Source organism: Copidosoma floridanum, unplaced genomic scaffold (assembly GCF_036245765.1).
Source record: "Copidosoma floridanum isolate Cflo_tuat_1 unplaced genomic scaffold, Cflo_Japanese_pri ptg000035l, whole genome shotgun sequence".
NCBI lineage: Eukaryota > Metazoa > Arthropoda > Insecta > Hymenoptera > Encyrtidae > Copidosoma > Copidosoma floridanum.
The window spans coordinates 658427-677323 of record NW_028321912.1 but is presented as its reverse complement, the minus strand read 5'-3'; the positions used below and the strand labels follow the sequence as shown (position 1 = coordinate 677323).

At 33.0% G+C, this 18897-nt stretch overlaps 4 protein-coding genes across 6 annotated transcripts; 3 read left to right on the top strand and 1 right to left on the bottom strand.

The window, feature by feature from the left end:
* Positions 1-895: 895 nt before the first annotated feature.
* On the top strand, positions 896-5849 carry LOC149373171 (NFX1-type zinc finger-containing protein 1-like). Its single transcript, XM_089597662.1, has 15 exons — positions 896-1293; positions 1595-1649; positions 1768-1909; positions 2005-2316; positions 2394-2693; positions 2767-2925; positions 2999-3259; positions 3363-3588; positions 3677-3836; positions 3918-4029; positions 4117-4334; positions 4412-4698; positions 4789-5087; positions 5181-5478; positions 5558-5849. Exons 1-15 carry the CDS (start codon positions 1116-1118, stop codon positions 5653-5655), a joined length of 3105 nt encoding a protein of 1034 aa, XP_089453788.1. The 5' UTR covers positions 896-1115; the 3' UTR covers positions 5656-5849.
* Positions 5850-6389: 540 nt separating this feature from the next.
* Vha14-1 (V-type proton ATPase subunit Vha14-1) lies at positions 6390-7855 on the top strand. Its single transcript, XM_023391611.2, has 5 exons — positions 6390-6581; positions 6665-6746; positions 6839-6921; positions 7035-7157; positions 7404-7855. The coding sequence occupies exons 1-5, from the start codon at positions 6528-6530 to the stop codon at positions 7431-7433; spliced, it is 372 nt and encodes a 123-aa protein (XP_023247379.2). The 5' UTR covers positions 6390-6527; the 3' UTR covers positions 7434-7855.
* Positions 7856-7873: 18 nt separating this feature from the next.
* On the bottom strand, positions 7874-12460 carry gb (solute carrier family 7 member genderblind). Of its 3 annotated transcripts, none has more exons than XM_014361919.2 (11): positions 12413-12460; positions 11398-11547; positions 11102-11324; positions 10915-11030; positions 10717-10842; positions 10482-10626; positions 10298-10421; positions 10014-10214; positions 9790-9939; positions 9539-9716; positions 7874-9478 (listed from the first exon to the last, which is right to left on the bottom strand). In XM_014361919.2, exons 2-11 carry the CDS (start codon positions 11513-11515, stop codon positions 9414-9416), a joined length of 1446 nt encoding a protein of 481 aa, XP_014217405.2. In that variant the 5' UTR covers positions 11516-11547; positions 12413-12460; the 3' UTR covers positions 7874-9413. The 3 variants fall into 3 exon arrangements, with proteins under 3 accessions (XP_014217405.2, XP_089453783.1, XP_014217406.2); XM_089597657.1 differs by lacking the exon at positions 12413-12460 and adding an exon at positions 11773-11879; XM_014361920.2 differs by lacking the exon at positions 12413-12460 and adding an exon at positions 11634-11758.
* A 326-nt stretch (positions 12461-12786) lies between these two features.
* On the top strand, positions 12787-14116 carry Roc1a (Regulator of cullins 1a). Its single transcript, XM_014361924.2, has 6 exons — positions 12787-12876; positions 13000-13168; positions 13354-13381; positions 13459-13580; positions 13885-13970; positions 14041-14116. The coding sequence occupies exons 2-6, from the start codon at positions 13076-13078 to the stop codon at positions 14051-14053; spliced, it is 342 nt and encodes a 113-aa protein (XP_014217410.1). The 5' UTR covers positions 12787-12876; positions 13000-13075; the 3' UTR covers positions 14054-14116.
* Positions 14117-18897: the final 4781 nt, after the last annotated feature.

Genomic DNA, 18897 nt, shown 5'->3' with positions numbered 1-18897 from the left:
GCTGTATACACATGTCAGGATCTTTTGAAAGTTTCTTGTTTCACAGTATCGTACTGAGACGGGTTAGCTCTCCTTATGTCAGTTATTTACAAAAATATACAATTATTGCTTGTGTAGTACTGTACATAGTTCGTTTATTACAAAAGTACTTATATTTGATGATTTAGTGAAAGTATTATGATTTAATATACTTGAAAAAGAAAAAAAAAAAATTATTAGGTACTATTAAAGGTTTTGTTACTAAAGGGAAAGTCACTCCCTGCTGATGGGGTCCACACTAGACTGCCGAATTAACCACAGATGGTCCTAGAATGGCATCGTCACGGGGCGTAGATGTGGTCCTCTCTAGTGTGCCCCAAAATAGCTAAGAAAGTTTACCGAACCCTTTGTATTTTTTGGGTAGGTATGTCATATTACATTTAATACAATTATCATAAGAACATGTGCCTGATTTACCATGCGTACTATGCAGATTATGGAGTTTATCGGCCGTGCAGATAAGGAAGAATTAAATTACGGTCACATCTATTTAACCCAAACACGGAAATACATAATGTTTTCAACAGTTTTGGCTAGGTTACTGGGGCAGCCTACGATGGACCCTCAATTCGCCCCGTGACGCCCCTAATGGGGTGCCAACTAGGTAGCCTAAGTTACTTTCATTTCTTCTCGGGAAATTTATGAAGCTCACAGACGAGATATGACTGATATGAGATTCCAAGCCAGGGATTGGCTGATTCGGATTGTGTGCGTGATGGTCCTGAATATGGCAGAGCCAATCAGGAGAGGCTTTCGTATCCGCCACACTGTCCCTTCTTGACCTTTAGACCCAGAGTCTCTCCGAGTCTCACCGAGAATTGGCTTGAACAAACCTTCTGTATGCAACTATATGCACCCACAACGAACAATTAAAAAAAATTAAGTACCTAAACCCATATGCATACTGTACATCATAATATTATCGATATATTTACTGCTATTATGAGCTCGGGGGAGGAAATGTCGTTAACCCTTTTTTTGCTTCCTGATTTCCGGGATAATTGTTTTTACTTCCCGTATTTAACAAATCCGAGGCTTTTGTGATTCTCCTTGTTTACTTACAAAACCTGTACGTAATGTTGCAATGTAAACTCATGAAGAAGGAGAACCTGCTAAACGTTGCTTCTTCCCAGTATCGCCTCAATCCTCAGTATTTTTACACGCATGTTTATGTGAAGACAAAATGTACAAAAAACAGGCTCGAACAGGCCGAGAACAGTTCTATCACTGAAGAGCAGGAAGGGTCGGAAAAGGGTGAGAACAATCAATTGTAAACTTTCTCATTCAAGGTTTATTACACTAAACAATAATACTTTGTTGAATAAGCTCTAACACGTAATTTTTACTGACTTGATTATGTTGATTGTGTATGCGACATATATGCATGCCCTTATTGTTCCCACTTTGTTTTGTTTGCATTGCAAACACACTTGCATCAATTTGACACAATTTTTGTTTCCCATTACCTAAGTACTTAAAGTTTGTGAGATTGAGTAATACACAACACCTGAATGTTTGACTCTACATACTGTAAAATAGTGATCATTATTCACAGGTACAAATTCAACATTAAAAAGTAGTCGTGAAATAAAGAAAGTTAAAAGTAACAGGTAAGTGTTTTTTTTTCAACGACTTTATCTTGATAAATTCTGATTATTTTCATTGTGAGAAAAATTAATTCACATAATGTGTAAAATAACTCATTTTTTTGTTTTGCCCAAATTGCAGTAAAAGTAGAAAAAGGAAAATGGATGACCACGAAGTGGAGTTCTTGGAAGAATCAGTCAGGTTTTTATCTCAGCAAGGGTACGATCCCTTCGATATTGCAATACTTTTCTTGCATAATAAACAGCTGATAGAGTTTAATAGTGTACGTAGTGTCTGCAGAAGTATTTCGTCTTTTTTTTTTTTTAAATTTATTCGTCACTAGGTACAATCCTGTACTTTCTTTTTCCACCACTTTAGAAAATTGCTAGCAATACACTGTTTGAGCCGATAGAAATAAACACGGTTCAATATTACAACGAAAATAGAAATAAAGTTGTTCTTTTATCATTGAGATGCGAAAAAAACAAAGAGAATGACGCCAATAGTAAGAAGTTGTTGTGTATCTTTCTATCGAAGCCTACTGAACGCTTTTTTAAAATAACCGACATGCAAAGCTTAAGCAAAATCAGTGATGTTGGGAAAAATTTAAAAGTCATTTTGGATGATGAGAATTATGCTAGTGAATCTTTCACTTACAGATGTCAAAGACACCGCGATCAATTTGTCAAGGCAATGCATTCATAATTGATCCATACTTAACTGTATTTGTAGCATATTTACTGAATTAAATTTATGTTAATTTGTAGATAAAATCCATGGATTATTTCAAAGATTTTTCCAAAGGCATATGCTCAAAAACGTGTGATTTCTCGTTACCCTGTGGACACAGTTGTCTCGATATTTGTCATGCCTACGATCCTGAACACAAGATTTACAAATGTCGAAAAAAATGTAACAAAAAATGCCCTCATGGACACGCATGTTTACTTCAGTGTTGTGAAGATTGCCAGCCTTGTCAAATCAACGTGACAAAAAAATTAAAGTGTGGACACATGGTGGATCTACCTTGTTCCACCGATCCGGACTTTTATTCATGTCAGATGATGGTAAAGAATTTAATTTGATATTTTAATTGCATAAGTGTACCGAATAAATTTAATCTTTTGTCATTACCGATAGTTGAATGCCAAAATGCCAGATTGTAGTCATACAATAAAAAATATTTGTTACCTTGTAAAGGATGTAAACAGATGTGAAGAAAATTGTAAATTTCGTTTGGATTGTGGCCATGCTTGTACAAAAAAGTGCCATTCAAACTCGGATCCTGATCATCTAGAGGTTTATTGAAAATTTTTACCACTTATATGCATAGAATTAGATACAATGTTTAAATGTTTGTTTATATGTTTAGTACAAATGCATGAAAAGTTGTGCCAGAACAAATTCTAGTTGTGTCTACAACCATCCTTGCCAGAAATTGTGCTTCGAAGAATGTGGTCCTTGCAGTATCGTGGTCGACAAAAAATTTCCTTGTGGACACACCAAACGTAATGTCAAATGTTCCGAAGATATTCAAAAATACTTTTGTATAGAGTCTTGTAATCGAATCTTAAGCTGTGGTCACAAGTGCCCGCTATTGTGCGTACAAGATTGCGGAATGTGTGCAGTCATGGTAAAAAAAATTTCTAAATTTCTGGAGCCACTCAATATCTTTTCATGGAAAATAACTAGCTTAATAATTATTTTATTTTATTTCTTATTTTATTTTTTGTAAGGTGGAGAAGAAGAGTTCATGTGGCCACAAGTTAAAAGTAAAATGCTCCGAAAAAGCACTACCATCAAAATGCGATGAGCCATGTCCAAAAATTCTGCCATGTGGTCATTTTTGCACCAACAAATGTAAAGATGAATGTACGGTAAAATGTGAAGTCATGGTATTCATGAAAAAGCCAGGACTTTGTGGTCATAAATTTCAGATTCCGTGTCATTTTCAAAACATTGGTGAACATCCAAGTTATTATACTCAAAATAGTTTAATTTTTAAATTTCATCACTGATCAATGTTAAAACGATTTTCTTTTTTTATTAGATCCCAAATCTACGACCCTACTGAAGTATTGTCAAAATCCGTGCAAAACGACTTTAGCTTGTGGGCACAGATGCGTGGGCAACTGTTTTCGCTGTTACCAAGGATGTTATCACGTATTTTGTGAAGAGCCATGCCAAGTCCCGCTTATTTGTGGACACAAGTAATTGCTGTTGTTTTTACACTTTTTTAAATTACAATGCTATTCAAGATTATATATATAATTCACTATGTTCTACCACAGGTGTGAAATTCCATGTGACAAAAAGTGCAGACCTTGCTCAAAACCTTGTGAACTTCAATGTCGTCACAGTAGATGCAGCAAAAGATGCGGCGAGCCGTGCACACGTTGTATAGTGAGATTCTTCAGGCTTTTTTTTTTCTTTTTTTTTTTTTTTTGTCATACTAACAGTATATTATCGTTTTGGTTTGTCATTTTATAGGAAAAGTGCGAATGGGGATGCAAACACAGACGCTGTACTAAACGTTGTTACGAACCATGTGACATAGAACCTTGCCCCGAGCCGTGTGACCAGTTGTTACGTTGTAACCATCCATGCGTTGGTTTTTGTGGGGACCCTTGCCCTCCGCTTTGTCGAATTTGCGATAAAGATCAGTTGACGGAAATTTTTTTTGGCAACGAAGATAATCCTAATGCTCGGTAAGAGTGTTTAAATTTGTGTTATTTGCCCTCTCTTCGATTTTTCGCGAGTTAATAACAAAATTTCATAATCGCAGATTTGTATTGTTGCCTGATTGCAATCACATTATTGAAAATGAGGGTTTGTTGCAATGGATTCGAGGTTTTAGTTCGAATAACGGGATACAGGTATTGTCTTGTCCTATGTGCAAAATTCCCATTAGTACGTGTATGAGAATAATGAATTTTGTAAGGAAAAATTTGAATGATTTGATGGTAATCAAGAAGAAAATGTTCTTTGATGGTGACGAAAGAACATTGGAGATCACGAGAATGGACTACATTGAAATAATTGAGAATGTGGAAAAACTCCCCATCATCAAAGGTAATTTTTTATCATCAGTTCATCAGTTCATCAGTCTTAAACGATTCAATGTTATTCAGTAAGATGTAACAAGTTGCTCGCTTCTTTCAGAATTTGAGGATTTATTCAAATACTTGGAAAATTTGAAGGAAATGGCAAGTGGTGTTAAAAACAACAAGAAATATACGTTCAATATGTACGAAGTTGATGCTATAAAGATCATTATGAATGTAATTTTTCAAATCATTAACCATTTGAAGCTCATTGATAAATCTTGGAATCAAAAAAAGGCACATACGTTTGTGTCCTCTCAAATAAGCGTATTAATACGCTTGATGCCAAATAAATTACAAATTTCCGATCAAGAAGTCGGTCAAATTCAACTAGAATTAAAGAGATTGTACTTGCAAGTAAATTCTTCAATTCTTACTAATCGTTATAGATACTCATCTAAATTTTTTTTTCAAATTGCCCAATCATTTATTTATTAATTTATTCTGCAGGTTAAACTGTGTAATTTATGTTCTGGTTTATTTGGAAAATGCTGGGAATTGTTTAATTCACAAGATTACGAAACTCTGTATGATTGCTTGTATGGTGTGCAGCCGTTTACCAAATCTGTTGAAAACAAAGTACTAAAGATACTGCGTTTTTCAAAAAATGTGACCAACTACAAAGAAATAGTTAAAGCCATGGGGATGAAAAAAGGTCACTGGTTTAAGTGTCCTCAAGGACACTTCTATGTAATAGACAATTGTGGCGGACCAATGCAACGCGGAAAGTGCATAGAGTGCAAAGCTGGTGTGTATATAGTTTGTCTTCAGAATATATGACAAGTTTTTATCTAACCGAGTTTATTTGGTTTTTTTTTTTTAATTAGTTGTTGGTGGTGAAAAACATCGTCTCCAAGCTGATAATGCTTTTGCTGGGGAAATCGATGGTGCAACAGCCCCCGCTTGGCGTGGAAATATTTATTAGTTTGCATGTTTTTAGATTTTTCGTTTTTACACAAGACTTTTTTATTTATTTATTCAAACGCATTGTATGGATTTTGGTTTTCTACAAATCGTATTGAAGATTGAATATTAGAAAATTTTTTAATTTTAGATTTAAAAAGAACATTTTGATATAAACAATGTAAGGACACTTTTTGAGTTTGTAAGAAACAATATTTACGGAATACTTCAGATTGTAGAGTATTTTAATGATATGTATTTTTGATAACTTTACTCAAACATGAGCGTCAAGGTACACTGAAAACTGTAAATACTTGAATAGATTTCAATGATAAATTAAAAAAGCCAATCATTATTGTATTTAGTTGCTTACAACGTACACCTAAGGTTGAAAAACTCTTTTGTTAACCCAAGATTAATTTTAATAGAAAAAGTATGTTAACTAGTTTAAGAAATTAAAAATTTCTTAACTTACTAAATATTTGTTTTTTTTTTTTACTTTTGAATAACGTACGAAAAACAATTTTTTAATAATCAAAGTCGAATGTTAATATACAAACTATGACTTGTGAAGCTTCAAAGAAAGTATTATTTTCCGGCAATTGCAATAATCCCCGCAAACCACTATAATTCGTCCATGGGAACTTTTTTTTTTTACAAGCATTGAAAACTCATCTTTTTACTCCTCGATGTGGCTGCATGCAAACGAGCCTTTAGTTCTGTAGGCGTGACGACGCAGGTCAGCTGATTGCCTCCTTCAGTCGACATCACAAGATCTGCTGCTCTCCTCCTCCGCGCTCCGAAATTAATTTCTGGATTTTTCATTCCGTTTAATTTGTAATTAGAAAAGAAACTCGTATTTCTCATCAAGTTTAGTTGATTCACAGCAAAAAAATGTCGCTACACTCTGCTGGCAAAGGAAAACTCTTGGCTGTCATTGGTGACGAGGTGAATGGCTTTTGATCACAAGACACTTTTTGCTCGTTGACTATTTTTTTTAAGGTATTTATCAGTGACTTACATTACTTTAGGACACATGCGTTGGATTTCTACTGGGAGGTGTTGGCGAGATCAATAAGCACCGCCATCCGAACTTCATGGTGGTTGACAAAAGTAAGTTTAGCAACAAACAAACAATCGCATCAAACTTTTGGTGAGTAACTGTAGTTGAAAACAGTTAGTCAAGAAAATGATTTGGGTTTCAGATACAGCTGTTGGTGACATAGAGGAAACTTTTAAGAAATTTATCAAACGAGATGACATTGACATCATCCTCATCAATCAAAATGTAAGTTTGAGTGGTTAATAAAAAGAAAATCCTAAGCCCTTGAACATCTCAATTCAACTATGACTTTTAAAAGTTTTTAAATTAACATTTTTGTTTCTACCTAACGTTTTTAGATTGCGGAAATGATTAGACACGTGATTGACAGCCATACACAACCCATCCCATCGGTGTTGGAAATTCCAAGTAAAGATCATCCTTACGATGCTAGCAAAGATTCGATTCTTCGACGTGCTAAGGTAACTATTCAGAATACATATTTTACCACGCTTAAAATTACTTTTGCTGCACATGAAGTAAAAAAAATCAATCAATTAACTACATTGTACCTTATTTCTTCAAAAGTAATGTTTTATCCTGGACTAATGCTAATAACATTGCTCTCTAGTGTGACCATAGTAAATTAACATATAATATAAAAAATACCAAAGTAGCATGTTTAATAAAACACTAAAAATTACATGAATTTTTTGTTTACTTTCTAGGGAATGTTTAATCCAGAAGATATTCATTAATTCCCGCGTCTATTAATAATGGAACTTTGCAATTTATGAATCATGTAAATTAAAAGAAATTGTGAATTATATTTATTAGTCTAACTGTTTATCGTGTATTACTGTACAGTATTGTTGTGATGTATGTAAATTCCACAATGTAATCTTCTGCATAAAAAAAAAAATTAATTTCTTGCATGTTTTGATGCAGAAGAGTTGTATTATAAAAAATAAACTAAAATTTGTTTCACCAAAATTTTATTGTGCATAATTCGTAAGGCACGACATTATGATGGAAACAAGTCGTTTATTTATGTACAAAAGATTATCACTTGAGCTTCTAGAGCAGCAACAAACTTCAATGAATAAAGAATTAATACGTATTTTTTTGTTAGTTAAAAAGTGATTGTTTTATTCAGTAAATAAACTTTTATCAATAGTTATGAGCTGACAATTCTTTTTTTTCTTCTACATTTTTTGCCACTAAACTAGAATGGTACTAAAGTATCAGTTATGTCGCGTTTCAATTAAAGTATTTGGTTACTTTTTACAAGTTTCTATAAGACACGTTACAAAGTTTACATTCATTTTATAGTCTTGCAGTTTCATTGTTACACTATATAATATTTTGTGTTGTATATCACAGTCCAGCAGATATAAATAATAAGCTAGATGTGCATTAACTTACATATAATGAATAATGGACATTGATGGTCTTACCATCTTTCACAAAAATATAAAAAATTTCAATTAATACATTTCATTTGATCGAAGATGTTAGTGAATTCAAACAAAACTTACATACGACACTGAAATCAATTTTAATTTTTAGTAGCACAAAGCAAATAATTTTTTTATTCATCATGCAAGCTTCTAAACTCCACAAAAATATTGAAACAGTTACCTAAATAATAATAAGAACTCATGAAAATAGCTAATGAATTGGTGAATAATTTTTTAAATCATATTTTAGCAGTTGAGTAGTTGGTCTTTTACATTGCTTTTTTTAAACATCCATTATTCTCCAACCAGTCTATAAACAAGTTCACACGCAATTCGTTTCATGCAAATAAATATCTTCAACATTACAGGTTAATTTCAAAAAATTCGATTAAGATTTAGTTTAATAATCAACTAATAAAGCCATCTTTTGATTCAATTTTCCAAATGAGCAGAAAACTTTTCTAGTCTAAAAGTTATCAGTTGCAATAAAAAACATTGTTAATTGTTTAGCAAAACGATTTCTCAAAAATAGGTATTTTCCAAAGTTTAATGATAGCACATGTGACCATAAAATTTCAGAACATTATTTGTTTTTGTTCTAGAGTTATCTTGGCCACAAATTTTACTTCCAATAGATAGACATTTTTACTCACACGATTTTTCGACTTAACTTAAGACAAAAACTTCGTAATAATGAAGAAAAAATTGCAAAAACATTTAGGTACTCAAAAATACCATCTTTTCAAATTTTTCTCTTTTTACCGGAAATCCATATAAATTATCTTAAAATTAAAAATAACACAGCTAATATAAGTACTTTTATCTACTTTAACATCGTAGTGTTAAAAATTTGTACCACTTAGCTTTCACTGGTTTTCAGATCTAATGGTTACACCAATAAATATCATTGATATTTTTCACTAGATTATGTAACGACTTTCGTTGATTAATCGTTTAATATATCTATAAGTCAATACAAAGTAATACTTTAAAATCAGTGTAAAATTTCAATTTTATAATTATTCATCCTCTTGGAGGATATCATTTTATAATTCATAAAAAGCGTGAATAAATTATAGGAAAATTACCTTATACTGACTTATTCGCGATGTGATTATGTGAATAAATATTCGCACATAGTCTTGCGATATTTCAGTCATGGTTTTGCAGCTATCAAAAACAATGGCACATAATAGCCCTAATGGTCATCGTTTCGTGACATTTTAGCAAAATAGTAGTGCAACCCACTATTTACTGACGTTCGTTTGATAAAGACATTCAAAAATCTTCCTGCTCTTCCTTGGCAGACATCAATAATTTTTGAGTGGTGGCAGTTAATTTATCTGAAATAATGTTGTCGTCAAAGATTTGGCACGATTAAAGGGCATGTTGAAAATGCTTACCGTTTAACTTTTGGAAGGTCTTTGGCTTCTTCTTCCAAGCGACGCCAATGAAATACGCGGGTATACCCGACAGCGTTATAGCTACTCCCATGAACACTTCAATGGGTCTTTCAAAACACGGTACCAGTACCAAAAAGGCGCAAATCAGCACGAAAGTCACGGGAATCCAGAGTGAGACCTTAAATGAAACACCAACATTAGTAACAACGGATGGCAAGTGTGTACAATACGACTGATGAAATTGCATTTACTTTGATAGGTCGATTCATTTGCGGCCTTTTGTATCGCAGCCACAATATTCCAGCTACCGAGAACATGATAAAGGTCGACTCAACGATGCTGCAGTACGTGATCAATACAAATACATCGCTTGTGCACAGCATTGCGAGAGACAAAATACACTAAAGCAATGTTAAGATACTTGAGTTGTTGATAGTTTTTTGTGTTTACTAGAAGTAACTTATTCAAAAATTACCAAAAACACCAGAGCAGGAGTCGGAGTGAACCTGTCGACGTTGATGAAACTGAGCATTGCAGGGAAGTGTCCGTTTCTGGCACCAACGAAACACATTCTTGATGACGTCATTATGTGAACGCTTAGTCCACCAAAGGCAGATATGGCAACCATCACTGGGATGATCCACGCTACTGAGGAGAGTATCTTGTCACCAAAAGTCTGAAAGTAAGTAGTGTTAGAAAAATCAATTGATTCACGAATCTTTGAGTTTTATCGTTAACATTCATAAATTTAATACTCACGACTGCAATAGCTTCTGAGGCTATCATTGCTTGCGGTGTCAGTACTGCCAAGTAGGCGACGTTTGCCAAGACGTAAATTAGTGTCACGAGAGGCAGTGAAATGTAGATAGCACGTGGTAAATTGCTAAAAAACATATTAAATTTATTACTTTGTGACACAGCATATATTATTGATTTTACTTACACGTAAGGATTTTTTAATTCTTCGGTCATGAAGTTAAGGTAGTTCCAACCAGAATAGGAAAATATGCCAGAATAAACTGCCACAGCGATTTTCCCTGGACTCGAGCTTGTATTCTCAAACGCATTCTCAAAATTCTCAGTATGACCTGTAAAGTTGAAGTAATTATCATTTAATTATTCTACTTAGCAAAATTATACTTAAATAATTAAATATTTTATGCCTTTGAGCAACGTACCCATACACACCCAAGCCAATCCTGCTAAAATAATGATCACCAATGCTCCTACTTTAGCAAACATAAAGACGTTTTGCATTTTTGTGGTTTCTTTGACATCATGGCAATTAATGTATGTTAAAAAACCTGTAATTTAAAAATACATTTATTATTATAGGGGTAATAATTTAGAAGATATTGAAAAAAACGTTTACTCACATATCGTGACTGCTGCTAATAATCTAACAGATTCATCAGGAATGGGACAATCAGGAAAGAACGGCTGAAGCACATATTTTGCAAAGGTCAAAGCCATAATTGCATTAGTTGTTGGTCTGTTAGGGTAAAATCTTTGCGTTAGCAAAAAAAAAAAACATTTTAAAACTTTAAGAATCACGAAACTTACACGAAAATTAAATTGGCAGCCCATAAATAAAGAAAAGCAGCAAGATCACCAAAGGATTCGTGAATGTAAGCATAGTCACCACCACTGCGAGGTATGCTCGTGCCCAATTCAGCATAACACAAGGCACCGATCATAGACAACAAACCACACAATACCCAAATAACCAAGGACAAGCCCACACTGTTTACTTCTTGTATCACTCCTTTTGGAGAAATGAATATTCCTGTACGATAAAAAAAAACGGTAATTAGCTCGTCTAATGAAAATATCAAAATTAATGGATCAATGAAAATTACCTGAACCAAAGATGATCCCTAGAATAATGGCAACTCCTTCCAACAGACCAAGTTGCTTCTTCATGCGCACTTTATCCTCCCCATGTGTCAAACTCTCCATCGCTGCTTTCTTGGCCATTTTGAGGGAACTTTGTCAATTAGACTTGAACTCTGAAAAATCAAAAAAAGCACCTATTCTATCACAGAATCAGCCAACAAAAGTTAAGCAACTGAGCAGGAGCTTGGCTAAAGTTTACCTCGCGCATCCGTCAAAATAAACCACACAGCCCTAATCAAGCTAACGCGTTTGTAACTCGAGAAAATTGAGTTTGTCGGAGAGATCTCAATTTGTCTGATGAAAAGCTAAGACAAGAAGAAGAAAAATGTGGTGCAAACTTTTTCAACAATTGCAGCGAGCGCCAGTAATGAAAATAGTCACGAAGCACGTGCAGTTAAACTACACTTATCTATGTCCATAAATCAAAGTCACTGTCAGAAAGTGCATATATCTGTCAATTCATTGTTGACCAAGAGTTCACGGAATCTTGCAAACTTTCTGCACATACAATAAGTAGTTGTAAGGATGTACCAAGAAATTACAATTTAAATTTTTTATTTTTACTTCAATTTTCATTTAAGTAATTTTGCAAAAAAAAGTAAATCAACGCTATTGCACGCGTGTGGTGGTGGCGTCTTTGGAGATTCAAACTTGTAGCGAACGGCCGTAAACAAAAGAAAAAAAATGCAACTATATCCCATGAAACATTAGATTATTGTAATTGTTTGAACGAAATTAATACACACGCGGGACGGAGCTAAGTGTACATGATTGAGTAATATACCACGCGAACACGTGCCGTTTGGCCGAACATCGCGAGAGCCATGTGCACTGGATATCGTTAAAAAAAAATGCATTTTCACCTGCACGCACGGTGTGTTGTACACCTTCACTTGAGGTAAGGAGAAGAAAAATTTGCAAATAAATCTTGAAAAGATTACTTACAACGAAAGTAAACAATTTATATTGATAATATACCTTTTTGTTGTTATGTCGTACACTTTGGTCGTTTATAGCAGCCGACGTTATAGCGTCTATGAACTGCGCGCGCGCTATTTTTTTTTTTTGCGGATCTTCACGAAAATCAGCGTGCGGTATTTTCGGTCGAAATGGAAAACTGGATCAAACGTCACACCTACTCGATTTTCCAAATTTACGTGTTGACTACACAAAAACCTTATAATTTAAGACGAGACGAGAAAGAAAAAAAAACAGCAGTTCGAAATAAATGTAAGTAAATAGGTTGTTTGAAATTCGCGCCATCGGCCAATACGAGGAGTATCGAATCGTTGCGCGATCGATCTATCGAAGTTGCGTGATCGTCATTTACCGTCAACAGTACAGCGATGCGTCAACGATCGGTTCAAGGACCGTCTCTACTTTACACCAAATTTGACGGAGGTTCCATCGTCATCCATGTGAGAAAAAAATTTTTTACTTAGGTATTTTCTTTTTTGAAAATCCATTACTTTTTTTCGATTACTTTCGTGCTGCATCATAAGTATACAAATACACACTGTGTGTCAAACCAAAAAACTGTGTCAAGTGTCAATCATTCGTTTCAGAGTCACTTCGTCGAGTTGATTGTTTCGTTGTCGAATATTTGGTAAGTAACAAAAAAAGCAGCTTTTCGTGAAGCCAATGGCATCGAGCATGGACGTGGAGGAAGAGGAGTTCGAGATGCCGACCTCGAGTAGTGCTAGGGGCGAGAAAAAACGCTTCGAGGTCAAAAAGGTGAGCGACGTTCCGGCCCTTTGTTTACAACTGTCTTGGCTCACGCCGACCCTAACCTCATTTCTGCCCTGTCACGCTTTTGTTTTTGTTCTGCAAGACTATGTTTATTTTTACCACTCTGTTCGTCAATGTCTGATTAATTTTTTCGATTGTCCTTTTTTTTTTTTTTCTTTTACATTATCTAGTGGAACGCCGTCGCACTCTGGGCATGGGGTAAGTATATTTCCTGCTCTTACTTTTTGATAAAGTTCCAACACTGTATATGATTTTATTGTTTTTGTCTTTTGCAGACATAGTCGTTGATAACTGTGCAATTTGCCGCAATCATATCATGGACCTGTGCATTGAGTGCCAAGCCAACCAGGCTTCTGCCACCAGCGAAGAGTGCACAGTTGCTTGGGGTGTTTGCAATGTCAGTAGGCCATTTTTTTCTATTTCCTTTTTTTATAATATGTTAAAGAATTACTTTGAGGTACCTAATTTGTACCTTGAAAGCTTGGCAGAAGTTTATATGGATACAGTGTTATGAACAAACTACTTTATTTACCTGAGTATCTTGAGATCTGACTTTATCAGCTGAGTGTAGACAAAACTTTAATAATAATCACAATGAATGTACAACTTATTTTTAAAGATGATTTCAGCAGTTTACACAACTGTGGAAACAGTTTTAAAAAACTTTTGTTGTGTTGACACGTTGATTTTTTTGTTTTCAGCATGCATTCCACTTCCATTGCATTTCTCGCTGGCTCAAAACAAGACAAGTTTGTCCACTTGACAATCGTGAATGGGAGTTTCAAAAGTATGTGCTCATTTTGGACTATTTTTTTAGTTGACTTACAACTATTCAGTATATTATCATATTTTTTCAGATATGGACACTAGACGCCTATTTTTCGTGTCGATTTTTATAACATCAAAGTTGAAGTTGAAACATCAGAATGTGAATTTAAAAAAAAATTACTTTTATCTACAGCTGTAAAATATATTTATGTATGAAATTTCAGTTATACTAAGGCCTCTTTACTTGTTCAAAAATACATTCTTTAACTATATACTGTCAAATATTTTTTTAATCAAATTTTGTTGTATTTAATTATTAATATAATACATTAAAATCAATATATTGAAAAATTCTTTCCTAATTTTGAGTTTAGCAATTTAAATGGTAGAACTCAATATTCTTAGTAGTAGTTTAAGTTTATTACGAATTTAATTAAAGTCAAACACAATTCTTAGATAGCTAAAAAAAAATTTTAAATAAAAAAATGTAAATTTTTTAAAGTAAAATAAAAAATATTTTAAATCAGAAATTCTGTAACTAAAGCACTTACATGATTTTAAGCATTACATCGATATTCCTGTTATTTCTATTGAAAATAAAAACAGTATCCCCATTTAGTTAATTCAATTGGATGCATTATTTGTTCATTTATTTATGAAATAAACTGATCTTCCTGAAACGTATTGCATGTGGTTAAAAAGATAAAATCAAAATAAATTACAATTGTGGTCTTACTTTAAAAAAAAATTAATTTTTTCCCACAAATCGTCAAAACTGACTTTGTGCCAGATCATACATCATTTATCATTTATTTGTATTCAAGTTTTTATGGTGAGACCAAAGTTTTATGAACAGATTAGTGCTTGAAATAAATTTTTTTGTAGTGCTTAAAAATGATTTTTGTAACAGAGAACATAAAAGTGACATCGTCAAGAAAAAAATATTTATTAAAAAAAAAAAATAGTTTCCAAGATCCACAACTGTCCTACATTTTGTCTTACAACAATCATTTCTTTCTGAAATCGATGAAAACTGATTTTTTCATTATTATCAGTAATTTTTGCTAACATAGTAGTAAGACATTAATGTATCAAACAAAAATAATCAACTTTTTCTAAGAAACTTAAGTACTTTTGCATTCTGAGTTAGAATGGCCCAACATTTGGTTAATATTTTTTTTAACACCTTAAAAAAAGAAGTAATCGTGAATCTAGATGAGACAAGAATGACTAACAGTCAACATCAGCTATTTCATAGTAGTTTTAAATAATTAAAGTTAAAATTTTTATTCGACATAATGATTCAAACATTTTTTTAAATTAAGTTCTTATATTTTTTTTAAGCAAAATTAGATTATTTATGTTATTACTTTGTGTACGTATTAAAAAAGAATGATTCAAAAATATGAAATTTCAAGACTCCATTAAAAATCGTATCTGATGAAAATTATAGACATTAAATAATTACCCTTGTATACTTATTCAATAGCTGATTTTTAGTACGAATACAAAAAAATTAGGTTTGACAAAAAAAGGTTTTTCAAGAAAAAACTAAATAATAAGAAAATATATAGCCATTTGAATAAGTAATAACTAAAAAAACAATTTTTTATCGAATTTCTCCTATTTTTGCGGGGGTGCAGGAGCTGCTGCAGGGGTTCTGAATATAGAGCGGGAGGTAGCAGAGGGTCTTTCATGGACGATCTCCGGGTATAGTAGTTTTCATAAGAATTTGCTGAAATTGAAATATGTGTGAAATGAAAGTTTTATTTACACGTGTGCAAAATTTCAACAGGTGTTTCCTTACTAAATTGCGAACTATTCACTTTTAAAGATTGTCGATTTAACAGTGCAGTATATCTATAGCTATAATATTGGCGAAAAAAAACGCACACTTTCGAGCATAACTTAATGAATTTTCGCAGTATTTTTCCAAAAAAATTGTATGTAGTAAATTAATTCATAAGGAAAAAAATGAGTACAAGTCTTATAGGCCTTTCCATATCAATTAATGAGTAACAATAATTTTAATAACACCTCATCTGGCCTCCGCTGAGAGAGAAGCAGACCCCCCAAGCAACTTGGCAACACTGCAGCATCCTGTTGTTACTTACCGAGAACATGCAGAACAGTCAGACGACGGTCACGAAAAATGGCCCAACTTAAATTATCAAACAACTGATTTTCAATGTCAAGTACAATCATGAGATTTTGCAATACTGTAACATCACAAGTGACGTCGTGAAAATTGGCAGAAAGTCTCGCGGCACCTAACCCTAACGGCCAGAGTACATATATATAGTAAGATAGGTGGCGAGATGTTGCAGTGTCGCTGTGTCGGCGCATCGTCTGCTCATGCAACGAAAAAGAGATTCTCAACTTACATCAATTTTGATTGAGAACCACTGGACCTGGAGATCGTCCTTAAAATTTTATTGGAATTTTATTTTGCAAAAAAAAAGATGGAAACATTTGAAAAGAATAGAACGTAAATAATGAAATAATGTATTTTAAATATTTGAAAATGTGTTGAAGAAAATAAATAATTGAATTTGTTTATCAATACATAGAACTGAACAGAAATGATAATAAATTCGTTATTGAGTGAACTTTTACCCAATTATGAGAAGAGAGGAATTAAAAAAAAAAAAAAAAAAATGCAATAATAAGGCAGTCCATTGGCTTTTACCGTAGAATTGTAAAAATAAAAACAAAAAATATGATACACCAGCAAGTCACCCTCTGTCAACTTACCCTTACTTACCTGTGAGGTACGATCGGTGGGCTACTACACGTTTTTCAACTTAGAAAACCATTCAATCCGATCCGTACACGGGAGTGGACAAGCCAGTGGACACATTTCTGAAAATTAATGCTAGCTGACTCTACATATACTAACCAGACACTTTTTTCGCCACATGCGGGAGTGAACCGGAAATGCGGCGATCGGGTCAAGGACTCGTCGGGAGGGTTGGAAAAATGGATGCAACTCGTGCAAAAAAGTGATTCCTATTTTTGCATCAACTTTTCTTTTCGTTCGGTATTTTACAAACGATGATATTCACGAATTACATCGAAAACGGTGCTAACAGTGTACCACATGCCGCCACGCGGTCGGAGATGCAGTTACTGTCAGCATTGTCCAACCGGTAACCACGATAATAGAACGCTAGTATACCTATATGTGGCAAGGCCAGACGTATATATACTTACCAATGAGATCAAGCATCGACGACCAATCAAATCGCGTTTTACAACAGTGACGCATCACTTTTTTCAGAAGATTCGGGAGTGTATCTTTCCGGTGGGTGAGAGGCACATAAAATTTCTTTTTTAACTAAACCAGTTGTTTGACATATTATGAGTACTGTTTTACTTACTTTTATATTATTCAATAAGCATACCACACTACAAAAGGAGCACAGAATTTCGTTAATTTTTTTTTGTCTTCCTAAATGCATATACATCCACTCTAAATCTTACTCTTACAACATTTATGTTACCACTAAATACACAAATAATTTTTTTAAAGACAATTTTCAGTTGGAATGTCATATCATCGCAATGTGATTCTGTGAATAGTTAAATATCAATTTAAAAAATATTTTTTCTAAAGAAAATCTATGTGATGAAGCATAAGTAATGTAAGGAATATTAAAAAATTACGTGTAATTTTATTTAACTTCAATTGAAATCAAATAAAGTTTTTTGTCTAAATATTTTTTAGAGAGTAAACAAATAAAGTAGCGTTATTCTTGGTTATATCTATATGATAAATTTATTTCATTTTAATTTTTTCTTCCAATTTATGCGATTGATCCTTAAAAAATCCCGCCAAATAATATACTCGACGTGTTTCGACCAATCACACAACGTATAAAAAGGCTCCAGTCACGTGACAATCAATCTTTCAGTTAGGAATTACTCTTACAAAAAATTGTTCAAGCTGTCCCTCTATTTGTAAAGATTTTTCTGTCTCAATAAAAATGGTAACAAAATTTTTTTTTAGTTTGTTCGTAGTAGAACGTTTGACTGTTAATTTATATTTTTTGCAAAAATCCGTTTACATTCAATTTGCTTATTTTTTGAAAATTTAATGTTGTGTTGGTTATTAAAAAAAAAAAAAAAAACAAATTCGTTAGGAATTGTAGTATTGAAAAAAATTGAAATTTTTGTGACTAGTCATAAACTGTGATTTCATATAGTTACAACAGTATAATCTTCCCGTTAAGAATGTTTGTGATAATGAAAAGTAGATTAAGGCAATGTTAGAAATACGTTCGAATTTATTTGGAATTAAAAAAAAAAATTGTCAAATAACATGATGGTAACTGTAACTGTTATACTTGTTAATTTTTAATTGACCGATATTATTAATCGATTAATTTTTTTCTCTTTCCACGCTATCTTGTAGAAATTAAATTTTTCTATCATTTCAATGAATGCGTGGAGCAAATAAAAATATATTATTTTTTATCTTACATTGAAGTAGGATTGAAACTACCTAGAACTTGAATTAGTTTTCCAAAGTTGTCTTAATCTATGAGTCATAGTGTCGCCATTGCTTAATGAGGGGAATTTATTTAATGATTTTAAAACTTCATATTTAGTTGTTTACGTAGAAATTGACAATGATAATAAATGGTAGAGAAAATCATTAACGTTTGTTACTTTAATTATTTTTAAGTCATTTAAATTATATATTTAGTCTTTGTGACCGAATAAGTTGGTATAGTTGTTTTCCACAGTAAAGATATCTTGATTTTATCCAGTGCTTGATCTATTCAGTTGAAATCTTTTTTCTGAGATAAGAATTTTCAGACGTTAGAAAAATGTAATGAAAATATTTAAACCTTGTAGTAGTAAAATACCATCAAGCAACTATTGTTTGCCAAAAACTACGACGTGAATAACTTTTTTTCAAATCATCAGTGAAGTTTCAATTA

Bases quoted from the DNA above. Each gene is read 5' to 3' on its own strand.
- LOC149373171 (XM_089597662.1), top strand. From the start codon at position 1,116: ATGTTGCAATGTAAACTCATGAAGAAGGAGAACCTGCTAAACGTTGCT. The intron at 4,699-4,788 runs GTAATTTTTTAT...CGCTTCTTTCAG, and splicing joins AAAACTCCCCATCATCAAAG to AATTTGAGGATTTATTCAAA. The intron at 5,479-5,557 runs GTGTGTATATAG...TTTTTTAATTAG, and splicing joins GTGCATAGAGTGCAAAGCTG to TTGTTGGTGGTGAAAAACAT.
- Vha14-1 (XM_023391611.2), top strand. From the start codon at position 6,528: ATGTCGCTACACTCTGCTGGCAAAGGAAAACTCTTGGCTGTCATTGGT. The intron at 6,747-6,838 runs GTAAGTTTAGCA...TTTGGGTTTCAG, and splicing joins CTTCATGGTGGTTGACAAAA to ATACAGCTGTTGGTGACATA. The intron at 6,922-7,034 runs GTAAGTTTGAGT...TAACGTTTTTAG, and splicing joins TCATCCTCATCAATCAAAAT to ATTGCGGAAATGATTAGACA.
- gb (XM_014361919.2), bottom strand. From the start codon at position 11,515: ATGGCCAAGAAAGCAGCGATGGAGAGTTTGACACATGGGGAGGATAAA. The intron at 10,843-10,914 runs GTGAGTAAACGT...TTTAAATTACAG, and splicing joins ATTAGCAGCAGTCACGATAT to GTTTTTTAACATACATTAAT. The intron at 9,717-9,789 runs GTAAATGCAATT...GTTTCATTTAAG, and splicing joins AAATGAATCGACCTATCAAA to GTCTCACTCTGGATTCCCGT.
- Roc1a (XM_014361924.2), top strand. From the start codon at position 13,076: ATGGCATCGAGCATGGACGTGGAGGAAGAGGAGTTCGAGATGCCGACC. The intron at 13,169-13,353 runs GTGAGCGACGTT...TACATTATCTAG, and splicing joins AACGCTTCGAGGTCAAAAAG to TGGAACGCCGTCGCACTCTG. The intron at 13,581-13,884 runs GTCAGTAGGCCA...TTTTGTTTTCAG, and splicing joins TTGCTTGGGGTGTTTGCAAT to CATGCATTCCACTTCCATTG.